Source organism: Trichechus manatus, unplaced genomic scaffold (assembly GCF_000243295.1).
Source record: "Trichechus manatus latirostris isolate Lorelei unplaced genomic scaffold, TriManLat1.0 scaffold00090, whole genome shotgun sequence".
Classification (NCBI taxonomy): domain Eukaryota; kingdom Metazoa; phylum Chordata; class Mammalia; order Sirenia; family Trichechidae; genus Trichechus; species Trichechus manatus.
Window position 1 is genome coordinate 2,410,893 of NW_004444026.1, and position 23,933 is coordinate 2,434,825.

The 23,933-nt window shown below is 44.4% G+C and overlaps 1 protein-coding gene across 1 annotated transcript in view; it reads right to left on the minus strand.

The window, feature by feature from the left end:
* The window catches only part of LOC101343621 (ankyrin-1), a 112,692-nt gene extending 94,640 nt beyond the window's left edge, over positions 1 to 18,052 (minus strand). Inside the window, exons 1-2 of the mRNA XM_023736696.1 lie at positions 18,033 to 18,052; positions 16,540 to 16,641 (exon numbers count right to left, since the gene is read on the minus strand). Coding sequence (XP_023592464.1) covers positions 16,540 to 16,641; positions 18,033 to 18,044 — 114 coding nt within the window. The 5' untranslated portion in view covers positions 18,045 to 18,052. The remainder of the gene's footprint in view (positions 1 to 16,539; positions 16,642 to 18,032) is intronic.
* Between the last annotated feature and the right edge of the window lie 5,881 nt (positions 18,053 to 23,933).

A 23,933-nucleotide genomic window follows, 5' to 3' on the forward strand; every position in this document is an offset into this window, starting at 1 on the left:
AAGGGATGCTCTCTCTGGTCTTCAGACTTATCCCTATATTTCTTGTGAGCACACAGTGGAGGCCAGTGAAGAAAAGCTTGTGAACTCCCTTTATGTGTCTGTGAGCTCATAGCTATTCCAGACACACTAGCTCACACTTGGCCTTTAAGAATTTATTATGATTTTGGCTGTATGGTTTCTGCCTCTTTTTCCTGTGCTCTGCCAAAACTGCAACAATTTACGTGGCCTATCTTTCCTTTTAGGGGTTTGTCCCCCTTTGGAAGTCATTTTACTTGGTTGCCTGGCTACTTCAGGTTTCTGACGAGCTCAGAAAAAAATTTATAATTTTGTACATTATCCAGATTTTTCTCATTGTTAGCATGGGAGCAATGTCCTTTGAAGCTTTCTACATCCTAAAAAAACAAAAACCAAACCCAATGCGATTGAGTCAATTCTGACTCATAGTGAATCCTAAGTGCCCTCTATATTGAGTGTCTGAAGCCACTTGGCCCCATATGACCTCATTCCACATGTTCTTAAAACAGCAGATAATATTTTTAGGCTCTCTTTTTGGTAAAAAAATTCATGCCAAGCACACACACCTGGAGTTTTTCATCTGCCTTTGCTCATTTTCAGCTAAAATATCAATTTAGAGGATTCTTCTAAGAAGCAATCTGTCTGATGGGAGGGGGAAGAGATCTCAGCCAGGTTGTGTTGCTTTTAACATTTTTAAGAAGAAGAAAAAAAAAGTCACATTCAGCCTGAATGATTTAATTTGGAGTATTTTCTTGTACCAACTGTGAGAAATTCCACTGGCAAAATACACCATTCCAGACATTTGTTCTCAGTAAATTATTCTTCTGTTTAGCTCCTCTGATTGCCCCAATTACACTAATTGATTTCCAAATGCACAAATACAGTAGACATGTCATAGGAAATTTAACTCTTATCCTGTCAGTAACAGAGGAGCCATCTCAAATAAAACGGCCTTGGTGCCCTGAGATCCTCTATCTCTTTGAAAATGGAAAAAACGTCTCAAAGGCTGATGAAGTCGTCAGAATGGAACCCCGTCATAAGTCGGGGACTACCTGTATACCTAGGTTTTTATGTTTAATATCCCACTTTCCTACTCAATCTGGATTCTGTATTGCATTTGTTTTATGTGTCCAGAGAAGATGAGTATTGTACTTTATATTTAAAAAAAAGTTGCCATCCAGTTGATTCCAACTCATGGTGACTCCATGTGTGTCAGAGAAGAACTGTGTTCCATAGAGTTTTCAGTGGCTGATTTTTTAGAAGTAGATCACTTTCTGCAGTGTCTCTGGGTGGACTCAAACCTCCAATCTTTCAGTTAGCAGCTGAGCACATTAACCATTTGCACCACTCAGGACCCCATATTTTATATGACAGGAGTTTAATTCCCTAGATAACAACCAGCCTGTACATTTGTGACCTCTAGCTTTGCTCTGTTATTGGTCTCTATTTGTAGAGCAAGATCACTGACATTATATACCTGAAGGTCTGCAACCCTGATACAGAATAGAAAATAAAAATCTAAACAGGGCTTAGGGAGAGGAAAAAAAGATTGAAATGATTGCCATTCCCACCCCAAATCCTGAAATTAGCAAAAAGAGAAAAAGAGGAAGGGAAGAAAGAAGGGCAAAGACCATGGAAACCAAAGAAGGCAGAGGGAATGATAAAAAAAAAAGCAAAGGATGATGGTAAAGGAAGGAGGGAGGGACTGTCACTAAGGGTTGACTAGATGAGGAAATAGATTAAGCAGTTAGCAAAAAAATTACTAGAGCAATATAAACCTTAATTCCTTTCCTCATGTCTCCTGCATTAAATTTCTCCCAAACAGAAATGAAATTAAAAAAATGAAAAAGAGCCATCCCATCTTCCCTTCTTTTCCTTTTTGCTTCCCTCCCCTCCCAGCTCAGAGACGTGGACATCTGAAGAAGCAGGGCAGTGAACCAGGAAGGGCACCATGCAGAGGCATTGGCAGCAGTGCATCTGGTATCTACGAAAGGGGAGGGGATTACTGGTGTGTTTGAGAGGTTGTTACAAGCAAATAAGTGACTGAGCAAATAAGTAAATATGTTGAGGATAATGAGTATCAGAGGGAGTCAGATTTCTCACTGTCTGAAAGGAGGTACAAAAAAGGCTAGAAAGAACCCCAAGGTGTTGGACTGGAATTGAAAGTATTGGCATGAACTCAAGGATTTTTATAACACAGATAGACAAACAGTTAGAAATGTATGTGTGTATACATATGCACATCACACACACATAAGACAGTCAGTACCAGTGGGCACACCAACTGATTTGATTTTGGTGTCTAAATACCATCCTTCTCTATAAGAAACCAGGGCTCCTTGAAAAAATGGCTGATCAAGGGCTGGGGCAGGGAAAGTACAGGATGAGTATGGAACAACTTATTGTGCCACAAAGTAAGGAAATGCTCAGAGAATGATAAGTACATGCAAAGAACAAAGATACCAGATTGAAGGGGCTCCCATTGGCGTAATTTAGATTTGAGCATCAAAATAAATCATGGGAGGGTCAGAATACAACCCACTGTATAAAACAGGAATGCATAAGTCCAAATCGGCATAAATAACAAACAAATACATCGATGGGGAGAAGGGAAAGTCTTCCCTTCATAGAAAGGCAACTAATAAGTGTAGCAGAAATAATGGAAATAGAGACTATTTGGAACCATCATAGCAGTAATTGATACAGGTAGGAGTCACCAATTAATCCAAAGATGGTGGGTAGAGGTTTGATGAGGAACAGGATATTGGCATTATATGGGAATATCCCCCCATCCTCAACACACATACACACAAAATATTGATCAACTAACTTGTTGCCAACTAACTGATTCAGACTCATAGTGACCCTACAGGACAGAGTAGAACTGCCCTACTGGGTTTCCAAGGGTGTAATCTTTACAGAAGCAGACTGCCACATCTTTCTCCTGTGGCGCAACTGGCAGGTCGAAACCGCTGACCTTTCAGTTAGCAGCGGTGTGCTTAACCACCGTGCCACTAGGGCTCCTACTGATCAACTAGAAAGGAAAATTGATGATTTTACAGTCAGAAAACTTGGCAGACACCAACTTGACCAGGTGATCTAGCTTAATATCACCAGGAATAGGAAAGGAGCATGATTTCTATGGTATTCCTACCAAGAATATATGGCCTTAGTCTGGTCATGAGGGAACATCAGATAGACCCAGTTGAGGTGCAAACTATAGAATGGAAAACTGTCAAAAGCATAAGAGACAGTGAAAGATTGAAGAATTATTTTAGATTAAAGGAAACTGATGAGACATGATGACTAAATGCAAACTGTGTTCCTGGACAGACATTTGAGCCAGAACAAAGACAGAAAGAGAAATTGTTGGGACAGTTGGCAGATTTAATAAGCTCTGTGGATTGGACAGGAGTACCCGAGTGGTGCAAAAGCTGCTAACCAAAAGATTGGTAGTTCGAGTCTACCCAGAGGTGCTTTGGGACCTTGGATACAGGTACTTTCTGAAAAAGTAGCCACTGAAAATCCTAGGGAGCACAGTTCTACTCTGGGGTTGCCATGGATAGGAATCAACTCGACAGCAACTGGTTTCATTGGTAGATTCAATGGTGTTATTGCATCAATGTTGATTTCCTGGTTGTGAGGTCTGGAGGGTGGTTACATGGGAAAGTGTCCTTATTTTTGGGTGGTACACTAAACATTTGGAATGTTGAGGGGTGATGGGGAATTATATATATATAGTATGTCTAAGGGCTCAGAGTCAGTGCCATGGATCTGACCACACGCATCACTCTTTTTACCGCAGGAGTTCTATTATTCCAGGACGGAAACCCCAGAGTGCCATCAAACTACAGCAAAGAACAGCCCACAAGCCCAGGGTGGGGACCAGCTGGTGGGGGAAGCCTCTTCCGGAGGGCAGACATTTATGTGCTGCCAGGTCATCCAACCTGCAACCTCTTTCTAACCCAGATATTTTATGGCTCTGCAGACACCGCTTGGCAGGAAAGGTCTGATAAAAATATATGATCTTGGAATCTAATGAATCAGAAGCCAGACAAAGCTGAAGCAACTGCCAAAACCCTAGCAGAAAATCACATCTCATCTCCTTTGCAAACCTGTCTCTTGTGCCGGGGTTGGGAGAGATATCATAAGGGAAGGAATTGAGAAGAAAGTGCAAACTCAGAAAGAGGTGGTGCAGATGAAAAGGAACAAGACTGGCTCTAAGCATTTTCTCTTCTTTGTTTTATTACAGTCTAAATTTAGCTCTCCCACCTAGGTGGTTCTTAAGATTCATAGTTTACTAGATCTTCTTGCGGAGGAAAAATGCTCGAATACTTTTCATTAACTTAAAAAAACAAACAAACCAACGAATCAACCCACAACTGTTTTCAGAGCTCTGCAAGGAGATGAATCAACCTCAGATCACCTCTCTCTACTCTCTGTACAAACCTAGCAGCAGCCCCATGCTTGGAGAAATCCTTGCGGCTCAGTAGCAAATCAACTGCAGAGGTTGAAGGGCCCTCTGGGAGCCTGGAGGAGGAAGTGTGAGCTCAAGTTAACAAGGGAACGAGACTCTGAAATTAAGCTCGGCAGCTAAGAATATCTCCTATGGACTAGAAAGAGTGTCTGTGTCTGAGGTCTTGGTATTCCTTAAAAAAAGAGAACAGAGACAGAGCGTCAGAAAAAGGGCAGTGTGGTTCAAAGGAAGTAACACTGGATAAGGAATTGAGGCCTCTAAACTGGTCTCCTTTACACAACATCACTTCATCCCCTAAGCCTCAATCTATGCATCTTCAAAATGATAGAACTGCTCGCATTCTTGTTGTTGTTAGGCGCCCTTGAGCCAGTTCCGACCCATAGTGATCCTACATACAACAGAACAAAACACTGCCCAGTCCTGTGCTATCCTCACAATCGTTGTTACACTTAAGCCCATTGTTGCAGCCACTATGTTAATCCATCTCATTGAGGGTCTTCCTCTTTTTTGCTGACCCTCTACTTTGCCAAGCATGATGTCCTTCTCCAGGGACTGATCCCGCCTGATAACATGTCCAAAGTATGTGAGACGTAGTCTCGCCATCCTTGCTTCCAAGGTGCATTCTGGTTGTACTTCTTCCAAGACAGATTTGTTTGTTCTTTTGGCAGTCCATGGTATATTCAATCTTCTTCGCCAACACCACAATTCAAAGGGGTTAATTCTTCTTCGGTCTTCTTTATCATTCAGCTTTTGCATGCATATGAGGCGACTGAAAACACCATGGCTTGGGCTGGACACATTAGTCTTCAAGGTGATATCTTTGCTTTTCAACACTTTAAAGAGGTCTTTTGCAGCAGATTTGCCCAATGCAATGCATCTGTTGATTTCTTGACTGCTGCTTCCATGGGTGTTGATTGTGGATTCAAGTAAAATGAAATCCTTGACAACTTCAATCTTTTCTCCGTTTATCATAATGTTGCTTATTGGACCAGTTGTGAGGATTTTTGTTTTCTTTATGTTGAGGTGTAATCCATACTGAAGGCTATGGTCTTTGACCTTCATCAGTAAGTGCTTCAAGTCCTCTTTGTTTTCAGCAAGCAAGGTTGTGTCATCTACATAATACAGGTTGTTAATGAGTCTTCCTCCAATCCTGATGCTGCACTTTTCTTCGTATAGTCCAGCTTCTGGGATTATTTGCTCAACATACAGGTTGAATAGGTATGGTGAAAGGATACAACCCTGACTTACACCTTTCCTGACTTTAAACCACACAGTATCCTCTTGTTCTGTTCGAACAGCTGCCTCTTGATCTATGTACAGTTTCCTCATGAGCACAGTCAAGTGTTCTGGAATCCCCACTCTTCGCAATGTTATCCATAATTTGTTATGAACCACACAGTCAAATGCCTTTGTATAGTCAACAAAACACAAATAAACATCTTTCTGGTATTCTCTGCTTTCAGCCAGGATCGATCTGACATCAGCAATAATACCCTGGTTCCACATCCTCTTCTGAATCCAGCTTGAATTTCTGGAAGTTCCCTGTCGATGTACTGCTGCAACTGCTTTTGAATGATCTTCAGCAAAATTTTACTTGTGTGTGGTATTAATGATATTGTTTGATAATTTCCACATTTGGTTGGATCACCTTTCTTTGGAATAGGAATAAATATGGATCTCTTGCAGTCGGTTGGCTGGGTAGCTGTCTTCCAAATTCCTTGGCATAGATGAGTAAGCATCTCCAGCACTGCATCCATTTGTTGAAACATTTCAATTGGTATTCCATCAGTTTCTGGAGACTTGTTTTTGCCAATACCTTCAGAGAAGATTGAACCTCTTCCTTCAGTACCATCGGTTCCTGATCATATGCTACCTCTTGAAATGGCTGAATGTCAACCAATTCTTTTTGTTACAATGACTCCGTGTATTCCTTCCATCTTCTTTGATGCTTCCTGCGTCGTCTAATATTTTCCCCATAGAATCCTTCACTATTGCAACTTGAGGCTTGAATTTTTTCTTCAGTTCTTTCAGCTTGAGAAATGTTGAGCGTGTTCTTCCATTTTGGTTTTCTTTCTCCAGGTCTTTGCACATGTCATTATAATAATTTGTCTTCTCGAGCCGCCCTTTGAAATGTCCTGTTCAGCTCTTTTACTTCATCATTTCTTCCTTTTGCTTTAGCTACTCAATGTTCAAGAACAAGTTTCATAGTCTCTGCTGACATCCATTTTGGTCTTTTCTTTCTTTCTTGTCTTTTTAATGACCTTTTGCTTTCTTCATGTATGATGTCCTTGATGTCATTCCACAACTCATCTGGTCTTCGGTCATTAGTATTCAATGCGTCAAATCTGTTCTTGAGATGGTCTCTAAATTCAGGTGGGATATACTCAAGGCTGTACTTTGGCTCTCATGGACTAGTTTTAATTGTCTTCAGTTTTAACTTGAACTTGCACATGAGCAATTGATGGTCTGTTTCGAAGCTGGCCCCTGGCCTTGTTCTGACCAATGATATTAAGCTTTTCCATCTTCTCTTTCCACAGATGTAGTCGATTTGATTCCTGTGTATTCCATCTGGCAAGGTCCAAGTGCATAGTTGCTGTTTATGTTGGTGAAAAAAGGTATTTGCAATGAATAAGTTGTAGGTCTTGCAAAATTCTCATGTTATCTCCGGCATCGTTTCTATCACCAAGGCCATATTTTCCAACTACCGATCCTTCTTTTTTGTTTCCAACCTGCGCATTCCAATCACCAGTAATTATCGATGTATCCTGATTGCATGTTCCATCAATTTCAGACTGCAGAAGTTGGTAAAAATCTTCAATTTCTTCATCTTTGGCCTTAGTGCTTGGTGTATGAATTTGAATAATAGTTGTATTATCTGGTCTTCCTTGCAGGCATACGGATATTATCCTATCACTGACAACGCTGTACTTCAGGATAGATCTTGAAATGTTCTTATTGACAATGAATGCAGTGCCATTCCTCTTCAAGTTGTTATTCCAGGCATAGTAGCCCATATGATTGTCTGATTCAAAATGGCCAATTCCAGTCCATCTCAGTTCACTAACGCCTAGGATATCGATGTTTATGTGTTCCATTTCATTTTTGACGATTTCCAATTTTCCTAGATTCATACCTTGTACATTCCATGTTCCAATTATTATTATTATTTTTTGTTTATTGTTGTAGTTTAAGTGAAAGTTTACATTTCAAGTTAGTCTCTTATACAAAAATTTACACATACATTGTTATGTGACCCTAACTGCTCTCCCTATACTGTGACAGCACACGCCTCCTTTCCACTCCTGATTACCCATGTCCATTCACCAGCTCCTAACCCTCTCTGCCTTCTCATCTCACCTCTGGACAGAAGCTGCCCATTTAGTCTCATGTAACAAACTGACAGATGCGTGGGGGTGTCTCATTTCTTAGCTTCCTCCTAATTCCACAATTCCAAGAATAAAACAATGCAATGACTCTCAGTTGTGTTTTGCATCTATAAAACCATTTACCACCAAGTTGACTCCAACTCACAGTGACCCCCTGTGTATCAGAGTAGCGCTGTGCTCTGTAGGGTATTCAGTGGCTGATTTTTCAGAAGTAGATCACCAGGCCTTTCTTCTGAGGCACCTCTGGGTAGACTCAAACTTTCAACTTATCGATTTTCACCCTAGTGTGTTAACCATTTGCATCACCAAGGCACTCTAATATTTATTTATTAAGACCCATGTTTTCCTCACATTTGCATCAGGTCCCAACACAAAGCCTAGCACATAGTGGGTGTTTCACAGCAGTTTGTGGAACTGAAAACATATTCATGCAAACTCACACACACACACACACACACACACACACACAGGGCAATCTTTTTTTCTTAGTCTTGACAGACTACGAAAATCACATCTGGTCTTCATATTATGAATTCACAGCACTGAACCATAAAGTGGAGTTTGGAGGGTGTATTCTGCTAACAGCTGCTTTCCTTGCAATATGTTTCAGATCATTTCTGAAGAAGCTATTCACCCTTTTCCTGGTCCCTAGGATCCCAGAGATGTCCTTGGTGTTGCTACAAATGAACATCTTCTTTAGGTAACTGAACTGGTCAATTAACTCTTCCTTCACTGTGAAGAAAGGCAAATGAAACCAGTACAGGGGAAGATGACCCAGAGGAATAACTGCTCCGCTGTTCGGTTTCAAATACATTTGAGGAATGCAATGGAAAGAGACTCGGGCTGGGAATCGGGAGGCCTGGGCTCTGGTTCAGGAAAAGTCTTGTCAAATATACACTCTATCCACCTCACAAGGGCGATGTGAGCATTAAAACTGGTCATGCCTGGGGAAACACTTTGGAAAGCACAGATACCATGGAACTGTTGTTATTGTTAGTCGCCGTCAAGTCGACTCCAACCCACGGTACAACAGAATGAAACACTGCCTGGTCCTGCATCATCCTCACAATCGTCAGCATGTTCAAGTCCATTGTTGGTACTATTGCGCCAATCCATCTCACCGAGAGTCTCCCGGGTCCTTGCTGGTTCTCTACTTAACCAAACCTCCGGTGATTGCTCTTCCCTGATGACTTGTCCAAAATAAATGAGTCAGACAGTGTTCTATTGCCATCCATAAGGCTTTCACTGGCTAATTTTTGGAAGTAGATTGCTAGGCCTTTCTTCCTAGGCTGTTCTTAGTCTGAAAGCTCCACTGAAACCTGTCCACAGTGGGTGACCTTGCTGGTATTTGAAATACGATGGCATAGCTTCCAGCATCGCAGCAACACACAAGCCACCATGGTATGACAAACTGGCATATGGATGGTAGTGCAGAACTGTAATCTTTGATTATTAAGTATCCTGGGTCTCTCTAACTCATGACATGTAATCAACTTACTTAAAAAAATGTAAATTGGTCATTATAATTAACAAAATGAACATCGAGGAGGTTATTTCCTGCCGAGATGCAAAAGAAATTTACCTACTTAAAATAATTCAGGGGATGGAAGTTTTCAAGTTCCATCTTTTTCACTAATAGTTTTCCTGGTGGGAGTAAGAACTTCAGAAGAGTCCACGGCACCTGGTGCAGGATATCCAATTGCTTGTCTTGTTTAGTTGTATTTCACAGACCTTACTTCCCCAGGTGAGGTCTACAGTCACATATTCTTCTCTCTCTCCCATCATGATTTCAGAGCTGACTCAGGCAATGTGTTTTAAGAAAGACAGAAAATTATCAAGAATTTGTTAGCCTTTTGGAAAGACTCAGATCCTCTTGCTTGAGAAGAGACATAGATAAATTATTCTAATCCTAAAACTAGATTAAAAAAAACCAAACAAGCCCGTTGCCATCGAGTCGATTCCGACTCATAGTAACCATATAGGACAGAGCAGAAGTGCCCCATAGGGTTTCCAAGGAGCGGCTGGTGAATTCGAACTGCTGATCTTTTGGTTAGCAGCCATAGCTCTTAACCACTGTGCAGCCAGGGCTGAAAACCCAACTATGCCTTTCTACAGATTACCAAAAACCAAACGTACTGCTGTCGAGTCCATTTTGACTCATAGGGATCCTATAGGACAGAGTAGAACTGCCCCATAGCATTTCCAAGGCTGTAGCTCTTTACGGAAGAAGATTGCCACATCTTTCTCCCGCAGAACAGCTGGTGGGTTTGAACAGCTGACCTTCTGGTTAGCAGCTGAGCGCTTTAACCACTGTGCCACCAGGGCTCCTCTCCTACAGATTAGGTGTGAAGAAAATCATGATTTTTCCAATGATGTCACATTAGGAAGGTTTACTGTGGGAGTCTGTGTGGGTATGGGTAGAATTAGGGAACTATGTAGTTAAACACCATTTCTATTTCTGTCAATATTCCCTAAGAAAAAGAAGATGACAGAGAAAAGTAAAAGGTTCTACAGCTATACTGATCTACACAAGGACGTCTCTAGACCACCTCTGTCACCCTCCTTCATTTCATTTACTCCAACTTCACTGACCTACCTATTGCCCCGTGTACTTTCTCTACTCTGCCTTTGCACAGTCTGTTCCTCTCACTGAAATTTCCTCTTCCAATTCTCTACCCGGCAGACTTCTATTCTTCCTTCAAGATCCTTCTCTATGAAACCTTCCCTGACTTACTGGCATTTCAGCCACCTCCCCATATTAGAAGCAACGTGAGAGCAGAGATTGGACCTTATTCACCTTTGACTGGCCAGCACTTAACACAGTGGCCAGCATATTAGAAGAGCTCAATAAAAATTTGTTGAATAAATGAATAAATGGGTGCTCCTGCTGGATGGCATTTATCACACTTAATTTGTAACTTTCCATTTAAAAACCTAATTCCTCCACCTGTCTCTGAGTTCTTTGAGAGCAGGGGATAAATTTTATTCATCTTTGTGAGCCCTTGTCTCTAGCATGGTGGTTGGGTCACTGTACGTGTTTAGTAAGTTTGTGGAATAAATGAATGAGCAAAGAAACTTTATGTGGGTCTTCTTAAGCCCATCTCACCAAAGTCATAACCAAAGTCAAAAAACTCATAAAGATATTCAGAAGTAGCCTCTCAAGGCCTCAGTTTCCTCAGTTATAACAAGAAAGAGTTAAATTTCATGGTCTCTGGGCCTTTCCAGCTCTAATATTCTGTAACTTAGAAAAGGAGTACTTATCACAATCATCAGAGCCCAACAAATCCTGACCAAAAACTTGGCACTTGGCTGCTGTACGATAGCTTACTCTGTAGCAGAAATTACTGTTATAGGTGCTCCCCGAAACCAAACCAAACCCACTGCCATCAAGTTGATTCCGACTCACAGAGACCCTCAAGGATGGAACAGAACTTCTCCATAGGGTTTCCAAGGCTATAAATTTTTATAGAAACAGATTGCCACATCTTTCTCCTGCAGAGCGGCTTGGTGGGTTCGAACTACTGACTTTACAGTTAGCAGCCGAGCACGTTAACCATTTGCACTACCCAGGGACTCTAAATATAAAATACGTAATCTTTACTCATTAGTGATTACAATCTTAACACCCATCCATTTTCATTTAGTGAGCTTACAACCATTTATGAGCACCTACTGTATGCTCAGAGGAGTCCCTGGGTGGCCCAAATGGTTAAGTACTAGACTACTAGCCAAAAGGTTGGAGGTTTGAACTCACCCAGAGGCCCCATGGAAGACAGGCCTGGCAATCTGCTTCCACAAGGTCACGGCATCGAAAATCCTACGCACAGTTCTACTCCGCACTCATGGGGTCGCTGTAAGTCAGAATTGACTCAGTGGCAGCTAACAACAACAGCACTGTACCAGGCAGGATCCTGTACTCAACACTGAATAAAACACAGTCCTCTCCTCGCAAGGTGCCTACATTTTAGTGGAGAAGACAGAAATAAATAAACACATCGATACATAACAAGTCAGGTAGTAATAAGTACTATGGAGAAAAATAAGACAGGATAATGGGGGAGAGTATGACTAGGATGGTCCAGAAAACCTCTCTTCTCCCTTTTGGCCTTATGTCAGAGCTGCAGACGATAATGCTTCCCTTCTTAGGGTGAAATTTTCTCCTGGGGTATTAGACTCAAGTACTTTCTTACTATCGGGAAAGGCCAAGTGAGCCAGTGTTTGTTAGTTATATAAGAATAGAAGGGAAAACTAAAATAATGAGGCTCTTTGCCCCTGGAGTTACAGCTTTGGTTCCCAATGGAGCATCCACGTTGACCCAACAAATTCAGGAATTCAGAAGAAGAGAAGCTCTGACTGTTCTCTTGCTTTCTTTTTATGTGGCTAACTGGTCAATGTTGAAATTCAATTAGCTCATCGCATTCATTGCTATGGCCTCTATATTAAAATATTCTGATTTGATATAAACAATCTAGCAATAATTCTGGAAATTGAACACATGAAGCTAATACTGGTATGTGCATAATTAGGTAGCCATTTAGTCAAATGAATATTAGAGCATCTACTATGTGACAGACCCTATGCTGGGTGTTGTGGGAAAAATAAGAATAACCAGCCATGGACTTTGCCTTCGGACAGCTTATAGTCTACCAGGAGAGATAAGACGTGCACAACATTACCACAGTATACGGTAGGACGTGATTGAAATTACAAGAGCGCTACACATAAATTGTAAAGGTAAAGAGTACTTCAAGCTATGGGGATCAGGGAGGTCTTCACAATGGCTTTGGAGCTGAGACTTGAATCCATCCAATGTGGCTGCTGCAGTGGCAAGGACGGCACAGCCCTAGGTGAGGAAGGGGCCCCTGGCTCCTACATGTGTGCTAAGCCCACCATGGCCAGGACAACAACACTTCACACCTAGGGAGGCAAGTCCTCTGGCTTCACCACCTCCACTGTTCACCCCTTATTCAAAGCCACCACTGGATTTTATCTGGTCCACTGCATCAGCCTTCTAACCAGTCTCCCTGCTTCTGTCCCTATGCCCAAGTCTATTCTCCCCATAGTTGCCAGAGTGATCTTTTAAAAACCTAAATCAGATTGAGCATCTCTTGTTTAACACCCTCCACTGACTTCTCATCCCCCTTGGATTTAACGCCAACTCCCTCACCGTGGCCCACAAGCCCTTCATAATTTGGCTCTGGCAATTTCTCCTAGCTCCTTGCCTATCACTTTCCCTTCAATCATTTCACTCCACTTGCTGTTCCCCAAAGAAACCAAACTCACTCCTGCCCCAGGGCCTTTGCTTATGCTATTCCCACTTCCAGGGATGCACTTCCCCAGAAACCATATGGTTCTCTCTCTTCTTTCAGGTCTCTCAAAAGTCATCTCCTTAGAGTTATCTTCCCAATTACCCCTCTAAAATAGGTCCCTTTACCTTGTTTTATTTTTCTCCGTAGTATTTATGATTAGTTGAAATTATATACGTGTTTACTTTCTTGGTTATTGTCTGTCTTCTATACCAGAATATAAGTGCTATGAGAGTAGAGACCGTCTATCTTGTTCAGTGCCTAGAACAGTACCTGGTACAAAGGAGGTATTCAATAAATACAGGTGGAATGACTGCCCAAAGACGCTAGTGGGGATTATATTCAATATGCCTCTCATTCCTGTTTTCACCAGCCAACAGCATCATTCAGCTTCCTCGAATGCTGAATGACTTCCAAATATCTATCTTTGGGTCAAACCTTTTATCTGAGTTCCAGGCTCATATATCACTTAGATACCTCAAAGACCTCAACATGATCTCCACACAACCCTGTTCTTGTCTCCTCACTCCGTTTTCACACACTGAGGCCACTTCCAGCATTCCTTGCCTCAGTGAATTGTGCCATCATCTATCCACTACCTCCATGGGCTGGGAGCCTGAACAATGCTTGACTAAATTCAAGAATTAGGCGTTCCTGTAAAGATAGTGGTATACACATGTGTTTGTATGTCTTCTTACGTGTGAATTTGTTCTTTTTCTATAAATATAATAGTTACGGTAATAATATTAGTAGAATGTAATTTATGCAATAAGGAAACTGCCCTTGAATATTCACGTACCTCTTATATAAGCCAAGAATTCCTCTTTCCACGCTACTTAGAGTAATTATTTCCTATTATGGCTGGCAGCACATATTCCTTCTGCAAAACACACTTTTTGAAAGTGTGTTACTTATATAAGGATCAACATTTGCTGTGTTACCACCGTAATAGTCTACGAGTTCAAAAGATTCAAACCAGAAGCAAATTCTCAAGCCATGACCCCAGGATAACAGCCTGTTTTTATCTTCGCTGAACAACAAATGTGTGTTTTAAAGAGAAGAACATTGCATGTACCATTACGAGGCTAGTCCTGGGAACATTATAAAAAAACAGCATTGTCCCGACAGATGCACTAATGTGCTTAATGAGGGCGTAAGCTCAGCCACTACAGTCTTCTTTCTCCCACACTACCCAAACTCTCCCCTCAAAAGCAAAACCAAACCAAACCAACCACCCTGTAAAACCAGAAAGAGACTCAGGCAATGCTGATAAGCTCCTTTCTGGGGCAGCCTGTCTGCAGCTCCTGGTCGCTGTGGAGGTTCAGATCTGTAAGATGCACGTGGACCGGGCCCAGGATTTGAGGAGCTGGAGGGTGGGATACACCAGAGGCAAGTGGGCTTTGCACTATGGCAAATGCTTTCTTGCATTCCCCCTTGAAAATTCATTTCCTTGCTTGTAGCATTTTCCTCTTTGAAAGAAAGAGGTTAGCCTTTGCCTGGACTTCAGTCTTAAGTCTGTGATGGGAGTTCTCCCCACTTCAGTCTCTAGCAGGACTAATAGCTCCTTGTCACTGGCACTGGGCCGATCGGAAATGGTGTCAATAAAGTGCAAATAATCACTTGGTCCCTGCTGCTCTCTGAGCCCGAAATGAACCAAGGAGGTGCTCTGAGGAGAGAAGGCAGACGGACAAGCCAGATACACCCAAGCCTCTGGCCTCAGCAAAAGGGGACCAATCAGGGAAAAGCCATTCCCCGGGTGTCATCAAAACCTTCCAATTTCACACAGAAAAGGAACACTGGCTCAAGTCTTATGAACGTTCAGTTGTCCCCATTTCTGCTAAATGGATTCCTTTGAGAGCTAAAATCTTAACCCTTGGAAAGCCTGGGAGGTTTGACACTCCCCAGCAGGGAGCTGCAGTGCAGAGAAGCAGTCATCTGTACTTCTCTAGCCACAGCACTGAACAAAGAAAGCTTGGGACTCTCATCTCTCCCTCCCAGGAATGCATTCCCACAGGCAGCTGGGAGAGTGGAGAGAGAGAGTAATCCCCCTCACCTACGGTGGGGAGGTCTAGGACACACAACAGCCTGTATGCCTGCATCTGAAGGGTGGGGGTCTTAAAACCATCCCAAGCCCCTCTCCCAAGCTGCTCTAATTACAGAACGCTCATCGTGCTCCCACACTTTGCTCCTTCCGCCTCTTTCCATGAAAGAAATGGATTCAGGGTCTCAAACTGGCTATCCAAAGGCTAACCCTGAGCTCCACAGGTTTGCTCAGAATCACAACAGATGCCCCCAAGTCCATGTAAGTGGGTGGAAGGTGAGAGAAGGGAAGGAAGGGCTCACTCCTCCTCATCTAGTTGGCACACTCAAGTCCACACAGGTTCATTCCCCTCTGAAATCCATTTCCACAGGCTTTTGCTTAATATTACTTTCATGTTATACCCCTGCTTCGGTTTCCTATCACACACCTCAACCACCCCATTCTCTCGGATCTTTTAGCTGTGAATTTAATGCTACCAGAAGACCAGCTGAATTCAAATGGGGTCTCAGGCCTGGGAGAGACAGCGAGTGGTATTCTGCATTTTCAGCAGGGACAGGAGGGGGTAGGGAAGAGAGGCTGAAGGGGGGCAGTGGCATGTTGCCCAAGGAAAACGTCACCCGTGTTCTATGAAATCTGCCCCTGGCAGCTTTGTAAAAGTTATCCAACCCACAAGCCCAAGCCACATTCCTGTTCTCTTTCTAGAGGGTTATGTCCTCTCTATTCAGGTAATTCCTAGACTTTTTAGCCAAAAACCTGACTTTTTGCTCTCTGACCCATCCTGAACACACTCCATTTTCTTACCAGCCTGTCCCCAAGCCAAGCACCTGTAGTTTACCATCAGGAATGGCGAAAGCAAGCCTGTTTAAGTCAGACTTGCCTTCCTCAACACCCTGACAGAACAAGGCCTCATTCACCTGCTTCCTTCCCAGCCCCAATCGAGCCTCCACAAAGGCTGCTCGTGAACAAAGGAGATTTAATGTCACCGCTGACACACACCCTTCAAAGGCGCTTCCTCCTGCCCTGCCCAACTTCAAAGGCTGTATCATCTCTGACAACAGCAGGCACCAACTGCAGCTTCTAAGAGAGGTTGCCGCAGGGATTCTGAGCTGGGCTTGCTGCACTGTTCAGGAGTCAGCCCCTCTCTGTGGGGACCTGCATCCGCAGCGACGGAAACACCAAGGTTAGGGCCTTCCGCAGGCAAAAGCCCTTGGGGGATTTTTGAAGCCATTGGGAAAAGGTTAATAAAGGCAGTTGAAATGGCAGCAGGCAAGAGTTACTCTTCAAAGACAACATGCCTGTCTCCATCCCACTTACCGGGTTACAGGTGTTAATGTCTACCCCATTCCGCAGGTAATCCAAAACTTTGTCCAGGTTACCTGATCTTGCTGCCCTCAGAAAGCTGGTAGCAGCATCGGCCTGTGAGGAAAAACAACACACCATGAGTGTCCTCGGGTGGTAACGACCTCACTCTTCCATTCAAGCCCATGAGCCTTGGAAAGGGCTAAGGCCACCACAGCAGCCACTCTGGCTTTTCCTTATGGCAGCTGACGCCATGACACCACCCAGGGTGGACGATGGTACCCAGCGTGGTAAGGCATCCTACAGCTCCTGCCTGGACTGCCCTTGGGTCCGTAATGTGAGATTGCCTCAGAGGCCAGGCCTCCCTTCCTTTTGGTATTTTTATAAGCAAGCTTGCTTGACGGGGACCTTGGAAGGACCAGCCTTTGAGAGGGATCCCATTCCAACGTTGAATGCTCAGCACGTCTGTTCCTTGGTTGTTGCTCAGCCACCTACCTCATGCATAACAAGTCCCTGCCACCAGGAACACTGTTTGCATTAAAGAAGAATGACAACCAGAAAGAGTGAGAGCTGGGGGAAATAAAACAAAATCTACTGATGTAGACAGATGCAGTGGAAAGAGTATTGGAGTGAGGCAGATCTAAGCTCATAGCAGCTTCACTGTAGCTAGCTGGACGACCCAAAGTACTTAACCTCTCTTTGCTTCTATTTTCTTCTCTCATCCAGGGAGAGTAAAACACTTCTCATACCCTTATTGTGAAGATTTTTTTAAAAAAATAACATATAGAAAGGGTTGAGCACAGTGCCTGGCACAAATCACGTACACAGGTTGAGCTTAATAGGTGTTATGGATTGAATTGTGTCTCCCCAAAAGATCCGTGAAGTCCTAACCCCTGGTACCTGTGAATATGATCTTGTTTGGAAATAGGGCTTTGGAAGACATTATCAGTTAAGTTAACATGAAGTCATACTGGAGTAAGGTGGAACCTAATCCAATTTGAGTGGTGTCCTCATAAAAAAGAAAGGACATGGAGAGACAGACAGAGGAAGGACTGCCATGGCAAGATGAATCTACAAGTCAAGGAGTACTTGGGGCTACCAGAAGCCTGGAGAGACAAGAAGAATCTTCCTCTAGGGATTTCAAAGAGAGCATGGTCCAGCCAACACATTGATTCAAACTTCTAACCTCCAGAACTGTGAGATGATAAATTTATGTCTTATAAGCCACCCAATTTGTGGTACTTTGTTATGGCAGCCTAGAAACTAATTCACAAGACAAGCCATATGTGAGGCCATTTCTACAGAAGATACCTAGTAGTTTCTTCTCCATCCCAGGGGCACTCTGTCTCCTTCCTTTACATGCCCTCCTCAGAAAGCATGCTGTAGTGAGTTGAATGTGACCCTCCCAAAAAATATGTCCATGCCTGTGAATATTATCTTATTTGGAAACAGGGTCTTTGCAGATATGATTAAGTTAAAGATCTTGAGACGAGATCATAATGGATTACCCAAGTGGGCATCTGTGGTGGAGGATATACTTCAGGAATGAGGATCAGCCTATTGGTTCCCCGTGAGCTGGATTCCCAGAGAAGTCAGACTCACGCAGAGCCAGCTGATTCAGAAAGTCTGTCTGGATTCAACTGTTAGGGAAAACACTGTATTACTCCCCAAGAATGAGAGTGTTAAAGAGACCTTTCTCCCACCAGTTAAAAGTTATCTTTTGCCGCACAATGACAGGACCCAGGATGAAAATCTTAGAATGGGTAGATTAAAGATAGATGCAATATCAGCTAATGACACTGTTTGACTGCTCCAAGCACCAAATCTAGGAAGTGAAGCAGAATATTTACCACTGACAGACAAGCAGACAGAGGGGAAAGGAAGCCCAGTCTGGACTAGAGTGAGGAAGCTAAACAGTTTCTCTAGTTTCTATAATATAACAACGAAATTATGAGACTCATACCAGTCATTGGGCCAAATGCTTTACAAACATTATGTCTTTTCATCCTCATCACAATCTGTGAGGTAGGTATAATTATTATGCCCATTTCAGAGGTGACTAAACTGAGGTTTGGAGTGGTTAATACCTTGCCCAAGTTCTGCAGAGAGTTAACAGGGATTCAGCCCAGGTTGGCCTGATCAAAGCCTATGCCTTTCTACTGCCCTTGACCCCAGGGCGTATTCTCAGCAATTTCAAACCCGAGGGTATCCAGACAGCCCTGACAGACTGGTAGGGACTGGGCGAGGCTCCGTGCCTTTGCCAATTAAACAGTGAAACTGTGGCAGACAAAAGGCCCCAGGGGGGTCCCAGCAGTTCCTGGCCCTGACCCTGGGCTCTGTGTTAAGGCCAAGACAGGTCTCTAGAAAGGAATCTTCTAGTCCCAGTCCTTCCTTTCACTGATGATGTAATTGAGGCCCAGTTGAGTCAGTTCCAACTCATAGCAACCCTCTAGGATAGAGCAGAACTGACCCATAGGGTTTCCTGGGCTATAATTTTTACAGGAGCAGATCGCCAGGTCTTTCCTCCCACGGGGTCCCTGCGGGGGTTCAGATCGCCAACCATTTGGTTAGCAGACAAGCGCGTAACCACTGCGCCACCAGGGCTCCTTCCGCAAAGATTTCAGCCTTGGAAACCCTATGGAGCAGTTCTACTCTCTCCTATAGGGTTCCTTCTGAGTCAGAATCAACTTGACGGCACGGGAAATCTTTCTGGAAGGAGATGCTTCAGGTCACACAAATAGTTACAGATGAAATTCAACTGCGAAGACTTGTTCAGTTTTTCTTTTTGGTCTTCTCTAAGCATGCGCTAGTCAGGGCATAATCGGGATCCCCAGGGGATCTTAGAGGCGAATTGTAGACAATGGCGTCACTCTCACTGGCTACTGTGGATCACTCGGTTTAATTCTATAACGTTATTTACTGAGGTCCTATTTCAAGTCCAGTGTCCTGCTACTGACAAAGTGAGAGAGAATAAAAAATCAGAACATAGGTCCCTGCCCTAGTGGCTTGAAAAACTAAAGTGACAGAGTTATAAAGGGGTCATTTGTGCATGTGCATTTGTGCATGCATTCAACAAGGATTCACTAAGCACTCCTAGGTGTCAGGTAACATTTAAGCTACGGAGTGGTTTGAGTCCACCCAGGGGTACCTCAGAAGAAAGGCCTGGTAGCTTTAGTTGGTATATGAGACCTATTATCACCATCTTGCTATTCCGAACCCTACTGACCATCTATCTGAGTCAATTACCTCCAACTCTGTCCTAGGTGCAATTTCCTGGTGCACCTAGGAACAGGTTGTAGAATTCAATAGGGCAGAAAGAGGATTTAAACAAAAAATCCAATATTTTCCATTTAAAATGTATTTACTTGAGTAAATACTAACCAAAACTATTTCTAGGCTATAGTAAATTGGAGACCCACCCCTTACCTGCTGGGCTACCTCAGAAAGGCTTTTCCGTGAGAGGAGACTAACACTTCTTCTGTCCGATTGGTTCACTCATGGTAACCCCATGTGTGTCAGAGTAGAACTGTGCTCCATAGGGTTGTCAATGGCTGATTTTTAGTAGACCACCAGGCCTTTCTTCCGAGGTGCCTCTGGGTAGACTCGAACCACTCACCTTTTGGTTAGCAGTGAGCACATTAACTGTTTGCACCTCCTGAGAGGAAGCCAAAGGAGGTCTGCTGATTGTATGTCAAAAATCTTTCCACAATGTCCATAGCCCCTTGCATCACCACTGAAATGCTGTCAACCCCCTCCTGCATGCCCACCAAGGCTGCCCTCTTGTGTCTTTGCCCCTTACTGCCTTACTGGTCTTGAGTTTTATTTTAATCTAACTTTACCAGTGAGAAAATTGTCGGTGCCTGCATGGGGGTAATGAGTAAGACAGCACACATTTTGATGTGTCCCTGGTCCACATTCCTGCTGGTTCATCCATATGATGTCCCTGAACTTCCTTTCAAAACAAAATACATTTACTCTTATAAAGCTCCTACTATGTTTTAAGCACTCCACACAAATTAATTCATTTGCTCCTCATAAGCATCCCATGAGGCAGGTACTTTTATTATTCCCTATTTGAAATGAGGTAACTGAGTCACAGAGAAGTTAAGTAACTTGTCCAAAGTCACACAGCTAATATATGGATTGGCAGATTTGAATCTAGGTAGTCTAGCTCATGAGGCATTGGTGATTCCGTGGTAGAATCCTAACCTTCCACATGGGAGATTAGGGTTCTATTCCCAGCCAATGCACCTCATGCACAGCTACGACCCATCTGTCAGTGGAGGCTTGTGTGTCGCTATGATGCTGAACAGGTTTCAGCTGAACTTCCAGACTAAGATGGACTAGGAAGAAAGGCCTGGCAATCTACTTACAAAAATCAGCCAATGAAAACTGTATGGATCACAACAGTCTGGTCCACAACTGATCATGAGGATGGCACAGGACTGGGCAGCATTTCCTTCCGTTGTGCACAAGGTCGCTGTGAGGCGGGGGCACCTTAACAGCAGCTAGCAACAACCATCTAGTTCCAGGGTCTGTGCTCTGAACCACTGTACTCTACTTCCAAGCATTTTCTTTTGTCCATAAGACTCCTCTCAAGTTCAGCTCTGGCTCCAGGAAGCCTTCACCTGCCCTCAGAGGCTGGGCTCACTTCAGCCCTCAAACTTCAAGAGGAAGTAAGGGAAAGGGAAAGGAAGGGATGGAATTCCTTCTGGGCCTCAAGTTCTCATCAGGGCTACTCTGAAAGGAAGGTGAGCCCGGGTTACCTGAGACACCCAGGCTATTATTAAATTTGCACTTCCTGAGTAGGGTGATACTAATATAGTAATAAATAAATAGCCGAGGGGCTCCGGTGTCCTGGGAGGGAGAGTCCGGAAGCACACTGTTAAATGCCAGGATGCCTGTAACACATGAGCAGTGAAGCCTTCTACAACACCAAAGGCCAAGCAAAGTTTACTTCCAGGTTTAGTAAGAGAACCCCAGCGCTTCTAAGCATCTTCTCTGGGGCCTGCAGTGACCTGCGTTTTCCCCAGGACAAATCATAGCTTACTGTTTAGTGCAAATCGTATCTTTAAAAAGATGAATGGATTGGGAAAGGGAAAGACAATACACAATATAGGGGAAGTCAGCACAACTTGACCAAAACAAAGGCATAGAAGTTTCCTAGACACATTCGACACCTTGAGGGACTGAATTGCTGGATCTGGGGGTTGGGGACCATAGTCTTGGGGGACATCTAGTTCAACTGGTATAACATAGTTTATAAAGAAAATGTTCTACATCCCATTTTGGTGAGTAGCGTCTGGGGTCTTAAAAGCTTGCAAATGGCTATCTAAGATACATCTACTGGCCCCATCCCACCCAGAACAAAGGAGGATAAAAAGGACACAAGGAAAATATTAGCCCAGAGGACTAAAGGAGCACCTGAACCACAGCCTCCACCAGACTGAGCCCAGAAGAACTAGATGGTGCCTGGCCACCACCACTGACCACTCTGACAGGGATCACAACAGAGAATCGCTCACAGAACAGGACAAAAATGTAGAACGAAATTCAGATTCACTTAAAAAGGCCAGACTTACTGGTCTGACAGAGACTGGAGGAACCTCTGAGACTATGGCCACCAGACACTCTGCTAACTCAGAACTGAAACCACTCCTGAAGCCCACTTTTCAGACAAAGATTAAATAGGCCTATAAAACAAACAATAACACACGTGAGGAACATGCTTCCTAGTTCAACCAAATATATGAGACCAAATGCACAACTCCCACCCAAAAGCAAGATGAGAGGGCAGGAAGGGACTGGAACTGGACAAATGGACACAGGGGACCCGGGGTGGAAAGGGGGAGCATGCTGTCACATTGTGAAATTGCAACCAATGTCACAAAACAATATGTATATAAATTTTTGAATGAGAAATTACCTTGAACTGTAAACTTTCACCTAAAGCACCATTAAATTAAAAAATAGATAAATAAAGATGAGTGGAAACTGAGCTATTGACATGTAAACAGTGATAAGGCGACATCTCTTTCCCAAGGGGCCGTGTTTGGGCAAAATGCAGTTTGGTTAACAAAGCCATCCATTGCCAGAACTCCTAGGAAGCAATCTAGATCCTCTCCTGCAGGTACTGCAGCATAGCCCGGAGACTAAGCCAGGCTGGTGGCGGGTGCAGAGCTGCCTGCTCCCTCATGGAGGTTGCCTCCACATCTGAGAGCACCCTGAAAGTCCAGCACCAGGGGATTCCTCGTTGCCCATTTCAGACTTGGCAGAAACGACAGTCAGCACAGCCTGCCTTTATCCCACTGCCTACAGAGAAACAGGACCCCTGTGTGTGCGTTTTCATGAGGGTTCTTTCATTTCTCTTTCCAGAAAGTTATGCTGTTACAGCTTTACAAAGTGTCTCAAAGAGCCCCGCTCAGACTGCCATTGGCAAAGATAACATGAGCAAATTAAAGGTGTCATTGAGGAACAAGGGTAGAACAAGATGTGTAGGGAGGAGTCCTGGGTCCTGTTTTAATCTCCCAACACGACTGCAGGGCGTTGGGAAAATCACTGTCCATTCCCCCTGCTTTCTGAATCTGTGCTGTGGAGGCTGGGTGATGCAGTGATGTGCGGAAAGCCCAGGGTGGGCCCTGATGTTGGGAAGATCTGGGTGTGAATCCTTCTCTGACACTTGATGCTGGGCCTTGTACAAGTTCCTAAACCTCAATTTCCCCGTTGCTAAAATGGGAATAACACACAGCTCGCAGGGTGGCTGTGGGGACTGAAGCAGGCAACGTATGAGGGCAGCACCCGGCTCCCTGGCACACACATCTCCCTTCTCCTTGTCCCCATTCATTTCCCGCTACCCATGGACCTCTGGCCATTCGTGTTTCTAAGGCTTAGGGATCAGGCGTGCGGCGGCCAAGGCCGGGCATCCCCGCGGGCCTCGGTGGATTCCCGCGACGGGTAGGCGGGGCGCACCCCGCAGCAAAATCCACTAGGCGGGACTTTCCTCCCGGAGTGAGGGACGCGGCCTCGCGCGCCCTCGCCCCGAGCGCCCCTCGGGAACCTCCGCGGCGGCTCCGCGCTCCGGCGTGTGCCGCCTCGGCCCACCGGCTCCCCGCCCGGCCGCCGCCACAGGTCGGGCCGCCCGCGGGCGGGCCCCCGGCACCAGCCCCTTCGCGGCGGTAGCCTCTGGGCCGAAGGAATTTTCCTCTGGATCCTGCTAGAAGCCTCGGCGGCCGGCGTGAGGCAGCAGAAGGGCAGCCCCGAGCGCGTCCCCGCACCTGCCCGGGAAAGTTGGCGCCTGGAGGAGCCGGGCGGGGACCCGCAGCGATAAGGGTGCCGGGGCCGGCTCCCTCAAAGCGGCTGCCGGCGGCGTTTGGAGCGAGGCCGAGGAGCGCAAGGAGCGCCCATGGCCG